This window comes from Pseudoliparis swirei, chromosome 1 (assembly GCF_029220125.1).
Source record: "Pseudoliparis swirei isolate HS2019 ecotype Mariana Trench chromosome 1, NWPU_hadal_v1, whole genome shotgun sequence".
Classification (NCBI taxonomy): domain Eukaryota; kingdom Metazoa; phylum Chordata; class Actinopteri; order Perciformes; family Liparidae; genus Pseudoliparis; species Pseudoliparis swirei.
This window is the reverse complement of record NC_079388.1, coordinates 13,947,995-13,964,544: the sequence shown is the minus strand read 5'-3', so window position 1 is coordinate 13,964,544 and position 16,550 is coordinate 13,947,995. Positions and strand designations below refer to the sequence as shown.

Sequence of the window (16,550 nt, the reverse complement as noted above, 5' to 3'; positions counted from 1 at the left end):
ATTACTTCATATGATACAATTGTGAATGTTCTTATTTAAATTGATGCCAGTAACATATCTTTTTACACTTCTTTAACCAGGTTCAGTTTGGAGCCCAGCTATGACTTCTTACATATCTACGATGGACCGGACTCCCTCAGCCCTTTGCTGGGTAGTTTTTATGGCACAGATGTTCCAGACCGCATTGAGAGCAGCTCCAACACACTCTTCTTGGCTTTCCGCAGCGATGCTTCCCTCAGCAGCAATGGATTTGTTCTTCAATACACAGGTGGGCACCTTTTTGGTTAAAGGAGGTTGAAAGACATAAGTATTAGGCTAATTGGACACAAATATCAAAGTAGTGGAAACTCACGACACATTTTTTGTATCTTTGTTTTAGAATTATTCATCCTCAATATGTTTTTTATATCTCCAGGTTCGTAAGAACAAACCAGTGAATTTTAAATAGCATGTGAAGCTTTATCCCCTAAACAATTCATGTTCTAAAATTCACTCTCTGGCAGAGTGAGAATGGATTTACCCTCTGCTGCTTATCGACCTTGCATATTGTTTCTGTCTTTTAACTTTCTCTTATTCCATTCCAAAGCAAGTGAGATCAGTGGTGTGAGAATTGCTTCAGCTAAAGAATGGGATGTGCTGCAGCGCCCCAACCACCAACCTCCCATTTGGGCTTTAGTCTGCTTTGGCTTCATTATTGCTCTGTACCTCCCCAAGTAGCTGAGTAACAGATGAAAATGAAAAGCCAGCAGCATGTATGCTTTGAATTCTGCACGTTTTGATCATTTCTTTCCAGCCCACATTGGACGCACATTCGTTGACTTACACTTGGAACTCTGTACTGTTTGAGGGTGGAGAACTATTGCATGCATACTTGACGAACTACAGGTTGGTTTAAGGATAACACAACACTTTTGTGTTTTCTGCGTTCGTGTTTCAACCTCACAGGATCCCGGCTGTAGAAGCCTGTTCCTAACAAATACACAGATACTGAAGAAGATCTAAATTAGACTGTGCATCTTCGATCAGGGCTTTTCTTGAGAGAACAGTGTTAAATCTCCCTAAATCTCCCAGCCTCAATTAGAGCTTTTTAAGGTATCAGGTGTTTAACCAACTCCGGATCGACCCTGAGCGCTTCGTCTCTTGGCTCGCGTGGTGGTGGGATTTGATCTATATAAGCAATTTAACTCATTTCGGAACGCTACCTATTCATCCAGAGCCGTGATTCAGCCGTGCGAAGTGTACATAAATGTAGAGAAGCACAGTGTTGCGGAGTCTACCCCTTAACTCACTCCCAGCAATATTTTTCTGGAGTGTGTGATAGAGTGTGTGATATCGTATGGCCAATCTGTTGGAGCAGATGGACTCAGTGTGTGGCTCAGAAAAACTCCCTCTCTCCACTTCCAATTCTCCACACTAATGAACCATAACCAAATAATACATAAATTACCTCCTCGGTTTCAGACAAACAACATGGCACAACGCATGTTTGGCTGTGGGTTTGGATCTGGTTGGTGAGGAAGCAAGCAGGTTGACGAGTTGGCCCATCCAGTATTTAGTGAGGCCGACAATGAAAATCGCATGACAAAATCTGCCTGAGGTGCTGTCAGCCTCTTTACCAAGCAATCTTTCTGTTTCCGTGTTTCCGGCCATGTCTGGTTCGGCTCTCTAGAGAAAAAACATGCCATGCATGAGCCACATTTGAATATCACGTATAGACACAGACATGGACAGATACACACTTACAAGTGTGTGATACTCGCATCTGTCTCATCCAATCCCTTCACTAACTCCTGGGCTCATTTTCACTTCACTCCTCCTTTGAGTATTTTCCAAAGAAGATGCTATTTGCACATTTTCTCTCACACCTACAAATATCTTGTGGTGAAGCTTGTTAAATTGGGCATTTTCATTGCGGTGGACCGACCTTCTCACTACAAGCTTGTGTCCAGGGCCGGTCCACACCTAATGCTACATCCATCATGCCTCTGCTGTTTCTTGCCAGGTGTGCTGGTTTAATGGAATAACCGGCAAGGGAGGGTGCCGGTTTACATCAGACTATGAAAGGGCTCAACCTGTCTAGAACAGGTGCCCAAAGAGGCAAACCACATGCCTGGCCCCAGCACTGTGTTCAGCCATGAAGGGCAGCCTCCTGTCTGGTCAGCAGGTCCCCAGCTTTCATCTTAGAAACTAGGCATTTGGCCAAGGTGCTATGTTTTATCATCAATAAATCATAAAAACTTTACTTAGGCAAAGACTTTGTTGTAATTGCTGTACACAGAAGATTGATTTTGCATGCAATATGCTTGTTTTATAGCACAAAGGGAATTAGTTTGATGGCATACAACAGGAGGAGGTTGCAAATTAAGTCCCGCTATACTGGCAGATGGTGGAACAAGAACAAATTATAAATATAAAAATCGTCTACCACATGTTGGTCATCATCGGTAAAGATATACATAAACTGAAAAGAAGTCGAATGGAAGTTACACATAATTAACACATTACCAGAGTGACTTCCAATAGTAGCATATTCAGTGATTGGATTTATAGAGCCCGATATAAGATTCAAGCTCACAGCCAAATTGTGGTTGTGAAACAAAGAATCATTCAATTCCAGATATATGAGTTTCACATAAATTGTACATCGAAATGATTGGTGTCTCCCAACAAATCATGATGTATATTGGTGTAAATATCAACCTATTATTACCAATGTTATTAGGAATTTGAAAATATTTTTTCGCGCCAATAAATCAACATGCAGTCTTAAACATGCACTAACCAAATTAGCTGGGACATAAGAGACGATCAATCAAATATGCATGTAATAATCAGTTGGCTCAATTTATCTGGAATTCCTGACGGATTCTCTAAAATCAGCAGAGAGGCCTATAGAAACAGCTCTCTCTCTCTCCCTCTAGCTCTCTCTCCCTCTCTTTCTTATTGGCTCTCCCTTTGCTTCCCTGACGTTTCCCATCTGACGGACTTGCTATAAAAGGTGAACAATTAAATTAGGGCCAGAAGTTCTGTTCACAACCACGAAAAGCAATCAAGCCCAGACCGAATATGTCGCTCCGTTTCACACAGACCCACACAAAAAAAATACAGCATGGACCATACCTCTGAAATGACAGCTTCGGAATAGACATTATTATATAGTCATTTATGTAGATGAATAAAGCTTAAACAGAGGGAAGTCAATGAGCAAACACAATTAAAATGATTTGACTAATAGTCAAGACTTGTCCAATCAGATTCAACTATATAAATTCTTCGTCATTGTCACGCATAATTCATTCTGAGACAGATAATTAAATAACTTTTGTAAATACTATTGACATGAGAAAGAAGAAACATGCCTTCTTTGTTAGTGTCCCTATTCAGCTCCACAAATACGAACATTGTTAGTGTTTTAAAATTTTTTTTTATTTCAGTTGGCAGATATTGAGGCACAGAATTGTGAGAAAACATTTGACTCCCCTTCTCTCTTGTATGTGCGTGTCATTAAATATAGAAGTTCGCTGTGAGACGAGCGTGAACTGTGTTTAAGATTGAACTGAATTGCTTTGGGCATTTTCTCCTATGTCTATTTTAGCGGTGAGGGTGTGATGTGTGGCAAATTGACAGGCCTCCTCTCACATGCACATTTTCAACCGAAGAACAATGGAATGGTAGATTGAGCGAGACATCTTTCTTACGACCTCAGGAGTGGTGATTGATATGTGGTTAGATGCAGTGTGTGAGTGTGTCGAGGCTGAGTGTTGGTGTGTTGGCGAGAGAGAGCTTGCGTATGTGCATTGTCTCCTCTAGTTGACTGCACAGCGAGGCGCTGTGTGAGGGGCGGTTGTGTGCAGTCAGCAGACCTTGGGCCAGAGCGTGCCACTCTCAATCAGCTGCCTTTCTGTCTCCCCAGCCATACATACCTCCAGCAGCCACAGATGAAAGGACACTGTCAAGGGCTAGAGAGAAAAGTGGCAGTCAGTGAGATCTATTTACTGGAAGAGGGAATGCACAGGCTTGCAGGAAAATCGGAATGAGGACAGAAAGCGACAGAGGAAGGAAGTCAGAAATGTGAGAATATCTGGAACTTTAGGCTGAAAAACAATTTCTATTCTAGTATCAACACTGCAGCTTGATGCAAAAAATCCTTTCATTGAATAGCAACACACAGTCCTTTCTGTCACTGATGTTCCACCGTGTTACCTCTCTCCACAGAGAACCCCAGGGAGTCTTGCTTCGAGCCGGGACTGGTGCGCAACGGGACTCGGGTGGGCGCCGACCTCAAGCTGGGTTCTACTGTCACCTACCGCTGCGACAGTGGCTACACACTCGAGGGAGACCCAACCCTCACGTGCATCATGGGGCCAGACGGCAAGCCGAGCTGGAACAAAGCCAAACCCATCTGCATTGGTAAACACTGACATCTGGAGACAGCTGTGAGAAACACAAACCACTTATAGATTCATGTACACATGCTCGTATGATCATGTGGATGTTGCACAGAGATATATGTCCGACAGGTATATGTGTAGAGCTGTGTGGGTTTTACTAATGTTAATATATGTGAGGGTGTAGCTTTAATTTAATTGCCAGTTTGAAGAGAGCACCTTATTTTGCATATCTGCTCCTCGCGCACACGGCAAAACCTGCTTCATCTCGGCTGTTTTCTGACATTCCTACATCGCGACTGACAAACGCTGTGCGTATTCCCCTGAAAAGCCGGTAAAAGATCCCCGGCACAACCGAATCTGACTCTTACAGTGTGAGGCCTCGGTTGCATGTCAGGTGGGATACATGAACACACCACACGCCTATTTTTGCACAAGCAAAACACACTGACATATGTATAGGATCAACACTTGGATCAGAGCACACATAGAGCATTTTTGGGGGCTTTGAGCAGGAGAGGAGATTCGGGCCTGCTCTCACCCAGGCTAACCCAGAGGGACACTTGGAAAACATTGCAATTTCACTGTGGCAAACACCAGGAACATCTTCCACCCAAAACCCAGTCAGACGAGAAAAGTAATTTAGGAGTAATAGAACAGAGGGGATGGAAGAGCAGGAGGAAGGGATAAATGGAATCTTGCACTATTAGCTTCAGACCGTCTCTTCATGTCACATCTCCGTGTCTTTCTAGCTCCGTGTGGTGGACAGTACTCGGGTTCGGAAGGAGTGGTCTTGTCTCCTGGTTACCCTGGCAACTACAGCAGTACACGAACCTGCCTGTACTCTGTGGTGGTGCCTGAGGAATACGGTAAGACGAGGAAGAGCACTGTAATACTGCATTGGTTTATTTTATCCAAGCAGACTTTCAGTCGTGCATGTTTGTGTGTGTCTGTGAGTGTGTGCACAGGGGGGTAATTATCTGTGTTTATTTATGCACAAAATGCCCATATCAGACTTAAACTATGCTCAGGTGCCTGACTAAAGTCCACATATTATTTCAGTGTGCAAACTAATGAAAGTAATGAGAAAACTGTTTTCTTTTTTTCTAACACCTAAATATTCTTAGTAGCACAAGTGTAGGAGGCAACACGTTTGTGGAAAGCGCCCACACACATTGTCTTCTTATTTTGAAACTTAAGTGTGAGGTTTCCTGAATGCCATTTTTTTTCTTTATATTTTCCTACACACAGTAGAACCACACAGTGATTTATAGTTCCAATATCAATTTTGCCTTATTTCCATACACATATTTTCGCATTATTTTGGTACAGCAATTGAATCACTATCTTAAACACTAGGCATACACTATGTCTGGCTCACACATAAATACACACACGCACACACACACACACGCACACACAACATACCCACACACACTTACGCATAACAACAAATAATTGGTGTCTGGAAGATCCAGAGTTCCCGGAGTTTCACTACGTTTTGGCATTTCTATCTTAAAGGTCACAGCTTGCTTCCAATATGTAATCTGATACTCTAGCAGCAGCAAATTATTCAGAAAGCAAAACAATACAGAAGTATGACACAGCTCAACATGCAAATTCAGAATCAAATGTTTCACTTAGTCGCCGACGAAGTCTCACGGCTTGACTTTCTGTCTGTCCTTCTCTCTTTTTATCTCCTGCTTCCTTTTCTCTTTACTCAAGTTATCAGTGTTGTGCCTCTCTCTGGGGAAGCTCAAGTCTCATCATTGTTAAATTGCACCAAACAGCAGAGGCCGGCATGTGTTTTGGGTACTTAACCCTGGTATTTTGAATGTCGAGGTCATGATGCCCCTTCAGAGGTCTGGCGCTGCTCCAAAATGACTGGGCACACATTCTTCTTTGACCCCATCGGCAACATATTTCACTCAATGGATTGAAAAGCGTAACAGGGAATTGTAATTATGAAACTCAACATTTGCATTTTCCTAGAAATGACAGATTGGCCCAAGGCAACGTTCTTTGTCGTGCAGAGCCGCACTTATTCTCACCTCCCTTCTTGCCGCTACTTATTAGGCTGATGCACCTGCCCTAAGCTATTGTCCCCTAATGCAGAGGACTGGGTTGCTGTCAATGCAACCACTGGCAACTCTTATCACTAGATGGAGATGAAGAGGATGTACAGATAAACGAAACCACTGCAGCTGAGTAGGAGAAAACCGACGCTGAGTCATGTTCAAGAGTAAGTGCCATCAAACCTAATGGAGAGCACAAATGCCCTGTCCCCTTTGCCCTCTCTCTCATCCTCTTCATCGTTCTCTTCAACATGCTATAAAAGCAAAACAGACAAATATTGGATGTGAAAGGACTGATTATGTGGAGTAGGAGCAGTAGAAAGGATGAAAGCGCCATCATGGAGCTTTTTGGGCTGTCGTTGCCAAAGCCTTTCAGCCACTGACGAGCAATCAAGCCCAGACAGGATTGTTGATCGAGTCGTGTAATGCCAGTTTTGTGTTGTGTTGTCATAACTGACAGTTTTATCCATCTTGCTTTAAAAGAAGACATTTTAAAATGTTTTCTCTGTGTTGTATTAAATGGATTTTAGCGATTCCAGTGAGACTGATGCACCAACACATGTTTAGCTAATTTCAATTTGCTTTGATGTCAATTTTCTGTCCATATCTGTCTCTTCTAGTGGTCTTCAGTCAATTCGCCTTCTTCCAGACGGCTCTGACGGACGTCGTGGAGGTTTATGACGGGGCGACGCAGCACTCCCGTATTCTCAGCTCCCTTTCTGGAGCGCACACAGGTACTTTAACAAAAACACTCTGGGTAGCTACTGTGGGGGATATTGCTACAGATATTAAGCTTAAGGTGGGTGGTTAATAGAAGCCATTTGCTTTGAAATTTAGGTTTGCAAAACATGAATCATACACAATAATAAGCGCTGTAGCGATGGTGTCAGCGGTTGCGTTCTGGATTGTAATGTACTCGAAAAACGCTTTTGTACGTAGCTGGCAGTGAGTGGAAATCTCAGTTGTGTCGTCTGCTTGAATGGCAATAAAATCAGCGTTCTTGACCTTCTCCGGAATCTAATCTCTTATAACCGACAGCATGCAGTCCAACAGCTCGTTTTGTACCGTCTTTGCCTTCACACAATCAATTATTTTGGATAAGATGTGCGTGTTTTTATCCACCTCCTCCTCGTGTTTTCTCATCGCAGTCCATCGTCCAGCTGGTAGTGACGTTCACTTTGCCCAATATGGCTGCTTGACGGAGTTATCCATGTGTGCCCTGGTGTTCTCCTGTTTTCTTAATTCTTCTGACAAGTTGTTCATGTCCCTTACTCCTGCATCTGTCCATGCAGGATCTGTCCCCGTTCATTTAAAAAGCAAAAACGGAAAACAAAATACGCATTAGCACGACAGCATCCAGCTAGCTAAACCTTCCAGGTGCACCGGTCTCTACAGAAGCGTCGCATGTGCTGCTTCCCTTTCATCCAGTCTGTTGTCTTATTGTCAGGTCCGGTTGGTTTGGTTCCAGCTGTTTTACACGCACTCTCTCTGCCAAAGTTCTTCTCTTTAACGGTTCTTGGAGGAGGGATTTTACCAAGTTAGGGTCGGGTCTTCTTGCGCTCGCCATGGTCATGTTGTTAAAATGGCGACTCGCGTAGTTTCGCGAGAGATCCCTAACGACATTCCCGAAATCTTTTGGGCCATGGCTTTAGCCCCAAGCTGAACCTATTTTAGCGCGCTGATTCGCTACATTTTGTATGACTCATTTATATCTTTTCATCAGTGATCGTCTCAACTGCTTCTGAGACCCGTCTCCTGTGGGCCATAACGATTAGGCCCCAGAGAGGCGGAGAGGACGTGCTGGAAGTGCAGAAAAAGCATATATTTTGCGCAGATATCCTATTTAAAAAATATGAATGGGTATATTCCATATAATACATACAATTATTATAATCTTTTTTCTCTCTTTTTTTGTGGCCTCTATGGGCCAGTCGCCACTGACTGTTTGTTCTCCTGGCTATTATTTGGTACATGACGGGACTAAATATAATGTTGTCTAGGCCGTATATTTTCACACGGATCCAGTTAAACTCTGGGACAAATTGCTGACACAGGCTGAGCTGCCGTGGATGCAGGTGGGCTGCAGTGAGCTGTAAAAAATCAAATAAACCGTAACAACAACTATTTCTGAATCACAGGAATAACATAAACCAACACATGTTAACTCAGGATATTTCTCAGGATATTTGTGCATGCATGTATGTGGGCGAACAAGAGTGCTGCTCGCACGCAAACACTCAAGCACCTGTGTATCAGGTTTAAGCGAGGGAAATTAGATGGATAGTGTTCAGACTTGAAACAAAGTCACTGTCTCAAAATTGCATCAGCATAACCACGACTATCATAAATATGAAATTGCAACCTTAAAGCATGAGTAATATGTTAAAAATAGTGGCTCAACTGTTCAGATTGCATGCAACAGCTTCAATTTTACAAACCATAACTTTATCATAATACCATTATCTTTTGTTATTTTATTTAAAAACTACAATATCATTTAACAAACATCAACAAATGACAAGATATTTCATGATCTTTCACAGTTGAAACTTGAGTTATGTTGAGTAAACTCTATTTTCCATGAACGGCAATGATGTAGATCTGTTGACTTCTCACCATCTCAAACCAATGTAGTGACCTTAATACTGGCAATAGGATGTCAAACGTTCACAAAAACATGCCTAAATTAAATCATCAACCATCCTAGCCTAATAAAAACAAAATTCTGAAATCCTACAACCTAGGTTTCATCTGGTCCCTGGAGGACGATATTATGAAGTCGGAAATGAAGTGCATCCCCTATGAACAATAATTAAATAAAGCAGTTACGTATGAGAATTGCAACTAGGCAAAGAGGTTAACTGGTGAGGTAAAGGAGAATGACTGATTTCTTTTTTAACAGTGTTGTGAAATTGCGTATAATAAATGCCACAACCGGGCTACACGAGAAACAGCTTGAGGAGGGGAGGTGCAACCTGTCAAGAGGGGTTGAGTGTAAACGTGTGTGGGTTTAGGGGCAGCTCTCTATCTCATCCTGCCCTGTGGCTTGATGAAAGCAAAATGATTACTTTGGTTTGTGTCCAGAGTACCCTCAGAAAATCCAGTTTACAGCTCAATAAACAGGCCGCTATATTAAATGAGGACTCCTTGTGGCAGGTTCACAGGGCTCTCTAACCATGCACGGCAGGCACATTTTGGCGAGGGAAAGGACAGTTTAAGCTCACACAGGCGGTGCAGCTTAAGAACTAGCGCACGCAGGCATAACTAGCAGGAATCAGGCAGACGTGTGTACCTTCATTCACCATACATATACCTGGAAGCTCAATAATGGACTAGCGTACACATCTGCCAGCTTATAAAGCAATAAATCCACCCATACGGTCCAATACGAAAGCCGTCATTACGTGCTGTAAACATATTGCCGGTAATGGGAATTTTAGTGGCTGACAGGATTGTAGTGTCACACTTTGTAAATCACAGTTGTCAAAACATAAAAGTTTCCTATCATTATCCTGACCACGGATTGCATATTACATTATTCTAGTCTCAGTAAAGCATCCAACGGTGAGGTTTCATTACTATCATTAGTGGTGAGGCAAATCTCTAGTTTTGCAATGTAGAGGCATTGATTGTGAATTTCCGGAGGCAGTGGCGGTGACAGACAGAACCAAATGAGGAAATGGAGAGTTGAAGAAAAAAATGAGGAATGGGTAGAGGAAACAGCATGTCAGCTGAAAAGGACTGAATCAAGAAATCAGTAATATTTATCTAAATGCTATTTTTTATATATTTAAAAAAAATCAATTCTCATTCTTTTGGCCATCATTTGAATTGTGCAAGTCTTATTTCAACTACATTTAACTTTGACCAATGTAGCTTCTTTTGTTTCAGTGCAAGCATATTGTTGAATAAATGCAAAACACTTATTCATAAAAGTGTCCTCCTGTAATCCTCACAGGACTGTTCTTAACACCTGTTTGAGCTGGGGTTTAGCAGCTGGAGTGTTAATCTCTGACATCTGTTCTCCATGACTGCTGAATCCAAACCATGGCATCCCAACAACTGCCACTGAATATTGGCTACTGCTTTTCAGCCAAAGTCATGATTGACATTTCATACGCATGTAGAATCTTTTTAAGGAGAAAGTGGTTTGGAGCTGAAAAGTGTCCAGAGGGTTCACAAGTTGCACGCTGACACATGTTTGACCTGTCTGGATAAATACCTGCCCCGCACAGCACATTATGAAACGCTGTCACCATGACGGCACACAGCAAGGGCTTCTAATAAACTACCCAGCATGCCTCTGGGATCCTACAGTGGAACCATCAGAGTGAATAACACACTGAACACAACTGTGCCATTGGAAATATCTCAGTACACGCCACGAAAAGGTGCAGAAATATTCATGCACGCTAAACCGCAAGCTAAACATGCAATACACAGGACAGACTCACTGACACAGACACACAGATGTTGCCTCTGGGGTTAAGCATGTCTGACTGCAGTGTGACAGCAAGCAGACACAGAGTAATGAGATCCACTGCAGAGAGCCAGTGAGCAACACACTGAGAAAAAGAGACAGAGATGCTCACACTCTGTCATATTTGACGTCGGTCAACAAACACTTTTCCACCACAGCGGAGACATCGTCGGGGCGTTTAATTACACTATGAGCTGATGAGTATAGCAGGTGGTCATAATATTGTAATTGACATATCAGGATCTGATTTATAGTCTTTTTTTTGGCACAGATACATATTTCATTGTAGACATATAGGCAGTCCCATAAAGTCTTCGATACACGAAAATCTGTGAATTGTCCTCAATTCAAAATGTAGTTCATGGATATGGTATCTTGTCGAACAAATTCCATTTCAGTCAAAATAATTTCACACAAAGAACAAACACACCACGAAGGTCTGTCTGGTTTGGTTTTCATATGCCATTGAAAACAAAACCCACCTGACCAAATTTGGTACAACGACCAAAACATGGACCGTGGTCTTGTTTTTTAACGGATGGCCAGGTACTAAGCCAGCCTCACCTTGTCAGGTGACCTTGAAGTTCTCTCTGCACAGTATGCTGTCAGACTTCCTCAATGTCAACAGGAGCTTGATTGTGGAGGGCTTACAGGTGATTACCCCAACCAAGAATTCGATTCCGTATTGATGTACAGCCAATGAAGCTAAGTCATGGGAGGAGTGATCCCCGCAGCTGCTTCTTCAGCACTTAGGAGTCCTGCTGCACTATTTTATACCAGCTGCACTATCCCCAATAATGATTTGTTAATTGGGTATGTGAACAGAGAGTCACAACAGTCCAGCTGAGACAAGACAAAGAAATTAACCGTAAATTAAATTTCTCTGCTGGAAAAAACAAGAAGACAACAGTGAGCTTGCATTCTCTTCAGCGCTCATGTGTTGATGATGAGTAGCTTCTGAACTGCAAGAACTCCAGTCAGAGGCTCAGACGTACATGTGATACAATGGTAAGAGTGCAAATGATAAGGACTCCCTTTTAGTCACAAGAAGGGGTCGGCTGTAGCTCATGGGGTGCGAGTGGCCATCCCGCAACCACAGGGTACCCGGTTCGATCCCCGCTCTCCCCGTGGTTGCATGTCGAAGTGCCCTTGAGCAGGACACTGAACCCCCAGTTGCTCCCCGGGTGCTTCACTGCAGCCCACTGCTCCTTAATAATGAAGGATGGGTCAAATGCAGAGAAGAATTTCCCCACTGTGCGATCAATAAAGTGTACAGAGTAAAGTGATTTCTATCCATTAGACATAGCAGATGAGCATAATGTTTGTGAAATATATGGATGACCTTAATAATTACCACACATTTGCATACTCGGATATGCTCAGTATGCCTTTTGAAGGCCTATAGACATATTGTACTAATGTGGCGGGCAGCACTTTGCTAAAAGAAACGTGACAAACGGTGACTTACATTTTTCCCCATCATAGGCGAGTCATTGCCGTTAGCATCCTCCAACCAAATCCTGATCCGCTTCACCTCCAAAGGCCAATCCAACTTTAGAGGATTCCACCTGGTCTACCAGGGTAAGTGTGTACACGGGCGAACACACATGAATGATACTGTCTTGCTTCTTTATCGTTGTTATTTCCAAAGGATTCCCCATCATCTACGACATTATTTTAATTATGATGTGTGTGTGTGTGTGTGTGTGTGTGTGTGTGTGCGTCCTCTGGAAAATAAACACTGTTGAATTATAGCAATCTGTTGAAAATATTGTGTTTAAGCTGTTATTTAAGAAAAATAACAGTTCAAGAGCATTGCTCTTGAACTGTTATTTTCCTTAAATAATGCACTTTACCAGAAATGACATTTCCAAAGGCAATATAGTAGCTCTGGAGAATATTTAATGAAAAAATCATCCTTTTTTTAAAGTAAGCTGAAGCAACCACAATACAAAGACTAAGCAAAATGCCATATTTCGTATTATTTATTGAGGACACCCAATGTAACTTTTAAAGTAATACTTTTCAAATGAATCAAGTGTTGGATTCTTAAAGTGGCATGCAGAACAAATTTGTGTTTGGAAAAACGTATTGTTATATCCACTGTAGACTTAATATAGTCATCAACAGAGATGCTCATTTTCTTCTTGGAAATGTCGCACACACAGCGGCTTCACGTCAACACCTGCAATCAGCTGTTTTTTCACTCGTTTTTCACTTGTTTCTCCAAAGCCGTGCCACGGACCAGTGCCACCCAGTGCAGCTCAGTCCCTGAGCCCCGGAATGGCCGCCGCATGGGTAACAACTTTGCCGTTGGTGCTGTGATCCGCTTTGAGTGCAGTCCAGGTTACATGCTGGAGGGGCCCAGTGCCATTGAATGTCTGACGGTTCCCAACGCCCTGGCACAGTGGAACACCTCCATACCCAGCTGTATAGGTAGGGCATGCATTCTCAAAGACAGAAACACACTCTCACCTCTCAGTCTGGGTTTGTTTGGTTTTTCTTGCTTTCTTTTCTCATTCATTTGTTTGCATCTTTAATTATTGTATTCGCTCTTTTTATTTCCATTCTGTCTCCCTCCCACTTGATGACTAGTTGTTGAATGTAAAACTCTAAGTTCCAGATGCAAGCTGCCAGCCATTGCCTGGAGCAATGCAGCAAGATTCAGCCATGCACAGGTGGCTGGCACACATTTCCAAATTCACACACACAGACACACTCATATGGAGATGTACAAAGGAACACTCTCACTCACACACTACAGCACATACAGCTGTAGCAGATGCTCCTTCGCTGTCACCAGATGTGTAAATGTGCTGAACGAGTCCATAATGCGTCAGTATGCTTGTGTGTGCTTGCATGTCCTTGTGGTTTAGACTCCAGTCAGTTGTGGTTTAACGATTACATTTGATTGGGTCCTAAAATCTTATTTTTCTTAAAACAAGTGGAACATGTGAGAACTATAATGAACTATTCTGCCTTTTTTTGTTGTTGCTTATCGTTTGTTCGATCTTGATCCTGTTTTCCATGATCGTACTTGCAGATTCACATCAATGTTTGAGGAAAGGGGATTAAAGAAGAACATTAAGCAATATTCCCCTTTTTTTTGCACATTGAGTGTCTGCTTCTATGCATAAATCTACTTTTGCAGCATCTTTTTAGATCCAGTCTGCAGCCAATTTCTTGTACATTGGTACACATGTGTTACACTGCGATGTATGTTTTCATCCCGCTCATTCCGTGTTCATCCTTTTCCCCTGCAGTGCCATGCGGAGGCAATCTGACCCACCGAACTGGCACCATCTTGTCTCCTGGCTTCCCTGAGACTTACCTCAACAGCCTCAACTGTATCTGGAAGATCACTGTTCCTGAAGGATCAGGAATCCAGGTCTGCATGAGAGTTTTTTTTTCCTGGCAACAATGTTGTCCTGTGTGACAGAATTGCAATAATCAGATCACTCAAAAATGTGTTACATCTTAAGTAAATCAGAGGCCGATTCTGCTGCGTTAACCACAGAGTGTAAATACATTACGTCCCTTCTAACTCATCACAAATACAATCACGTACTTCCAAACCACATGGAACCCAAGGAATTAACGCACCGTTTGCAGAACATAAATATTGAAAGACGGGATAATAGCCCAGTCAAAAAATGGGGACGAGAAATTCAGTTTTGGAAGATACACTACATTATACTACAAATGGAACTTCACGCAGAATAGATTTGAAAAGTGTTAAAATAATGCAACTTTATAACACAATATAAGAATTGACTTACAGGCATGCAATGTAACAGTGAGATTTAGGGTTATGTTTTTCTATTTCCCTGCTGTCAGCAAGATGGTTTATCAGATTGTATCCATTAATAATCATTCTGAGGATAATCTGCAGCATATTGAAAAAAAACTTATTTTTTAAAAGCGGTCTTTGGTCGAGTTGTTAAAGGAATTAACAGATTTCATTTACCTTTAGCCTGTCGCTTTTACATTGATGCATGGTCTTGACGACGAGCTCCTGTGTGATGTGTTTCTGGCTTACAAAGGGCTAATTAATAGAGCTACCAACAGTCCATCAAGTTGGGGCATTTACAATTCTCATGGTACAGGAGAGCTGCTGCATGAGTCTATAGACTTTACAGAGACTCAGAATTTAATTTGATCATTATACCCGAAACTTACGATTGCACAATTTAAATCATTATAAAACAAATTTGTATATACTTACCTGTTCAATTACTTTCATTGGGAGTTAATTCAGTTCGCATATTTGCATTCATTGATGCACGTGCGATGGAACTTTACCCGGGAACCTGTGGGAGGTCCCTGTGGATCTGCCGGAAGGAAAGTTTTTAGGCTTATGCTTCAGCCACCGTGGCTAATGACCTCAGTGCAGTCCCTCAGCTATTAGCTCCTCCACCTCAGCTGGCTGTCCTTGCAGGTCAAATACACAAGATAGCCCACAGGCACACTTAGCATGCTGCACTACACACCAACATCTCAGTAGCTAGGAGGTGAAATAGACCAAGAATAAGAACAGAGAGCTGGCACACTCTCAAGGACAACAGCATGACACCGGAACGTATATATACACTACCGTTCAAAAGTTTGGGGTCACTTAGAAATGTCTTTATTTTTCAAAGAAAAGCACTGTTCTTTCAATAAAGATAACATTAATCAAAAATACACACTATACATTGTTAATGTGGTAAATGACTATTCTAGGTGGAAACGTCTGGTTTCTAATGAAATATCTCCATAGGTGTATAGAGGCCCATTTCCATCAACGATCACTCCAGTGTTCTAATGGTACATTGTGTTTGCTAATCGCCTTAGAAGACTAATGTCTGATTAGAAAACCCTTGTGCAATTATGTTAGCACAGCTGAAAACAGTTATGCTGGTGATATAAGCTATACAACTGGCCTTCCTTTGAGCTTGAAGTTTGAAGAACAAAATTAATACTTCAAATATGAATCATTATTTCTAACCTTGTCAATGTCTTGACTATATTTTCTGTTCAATTTTCAATTCATTTGATAAATAAAAGTGAGTTTTCATGGAAGACACGAAATTGTCTGGATGACCCCAAACTTTTGAACGGTAGTGTATATATATATATATATATATATATATGGTGTATATATATATACACCAGAGTGACAACGGTATCGTTTGCAAATGATATATGAGTGTTTGTGTTCCTTGGACCACCCAGTCACACTCAAACTCGCTGCAAAAGGGTCACGCCTATGCTTCGAAAAAATCCGACATGCTCACTGTTGAGGGTTTTCTGCTCTGTCTATACTCCCTATAGCTAAATCCTCCTCCTTCTCCCTACTATTTCAAGTCCACTTCATCTCTTTCACACCGTCAGTGTCTTTCCCTCTGTTGCTTCCCTTCTCCCAGTTAGCAGAGACACATCTGATTGGAGTATCGCGATCCAGAAGAGAACTTTAAGGAGCAAGGTGCCTTGCCGGCACATTTGTCGTGGCCCCCCGAATGAAAGATCAATCTATGATCTGCCTTTTCTCCCCGGGATGCACCGGAGCCTCAACCGCCCCTTTAATTGGCTCGTATCTGATCTATAACCATCAGAGGCAGAGGAGAG

The 16,550-nt window shown here is 42.2% G+C and overlaps 1 protein-coding gene across 1 annotated transcript in view; it reads left to right on the top strand.

Moving 5' to 3' along the window:
• The window catches only part of csmd2 (CUB and Sushi multiple domains 2), a 208,905-nt gene that overhangs the window by 137,638 nt on the left and 54,717 nt on the right, over positions 1 to 16,550 (top strand). The window contains exons 30-36 of the mRNA XM_056417277.1: positions 81 to 268; positions 4,216 to 4,410; positions 5,141 to 5,257; positions 7,084 to 7,197; positions 12,429 to 12,524; positions 13,176 to 13,379; positions 14,207 to 14,331. Of these exons, the coding sequence (XP_056273252.1) occupies positions 81 to 268; positions 4,216 to 4,410; positions 5,141 to 5,257; positions 7,084 to 7,197; positions 12,429 to 12,524; positions 13,176 to 13,379; positions 14,207 to 14,331 (1,039 nt within the window). The remainder of the gene's footprint in view (positions 1 to 80; positions 269 to 4,215; positions 4,411 to 5,140; positions 5,258 to 7,083; positions 7,198 to 12,428; positions 12,525 to 13,175; positions 13,380 to 14,206; positions 14,332 to 16,550) is intronic.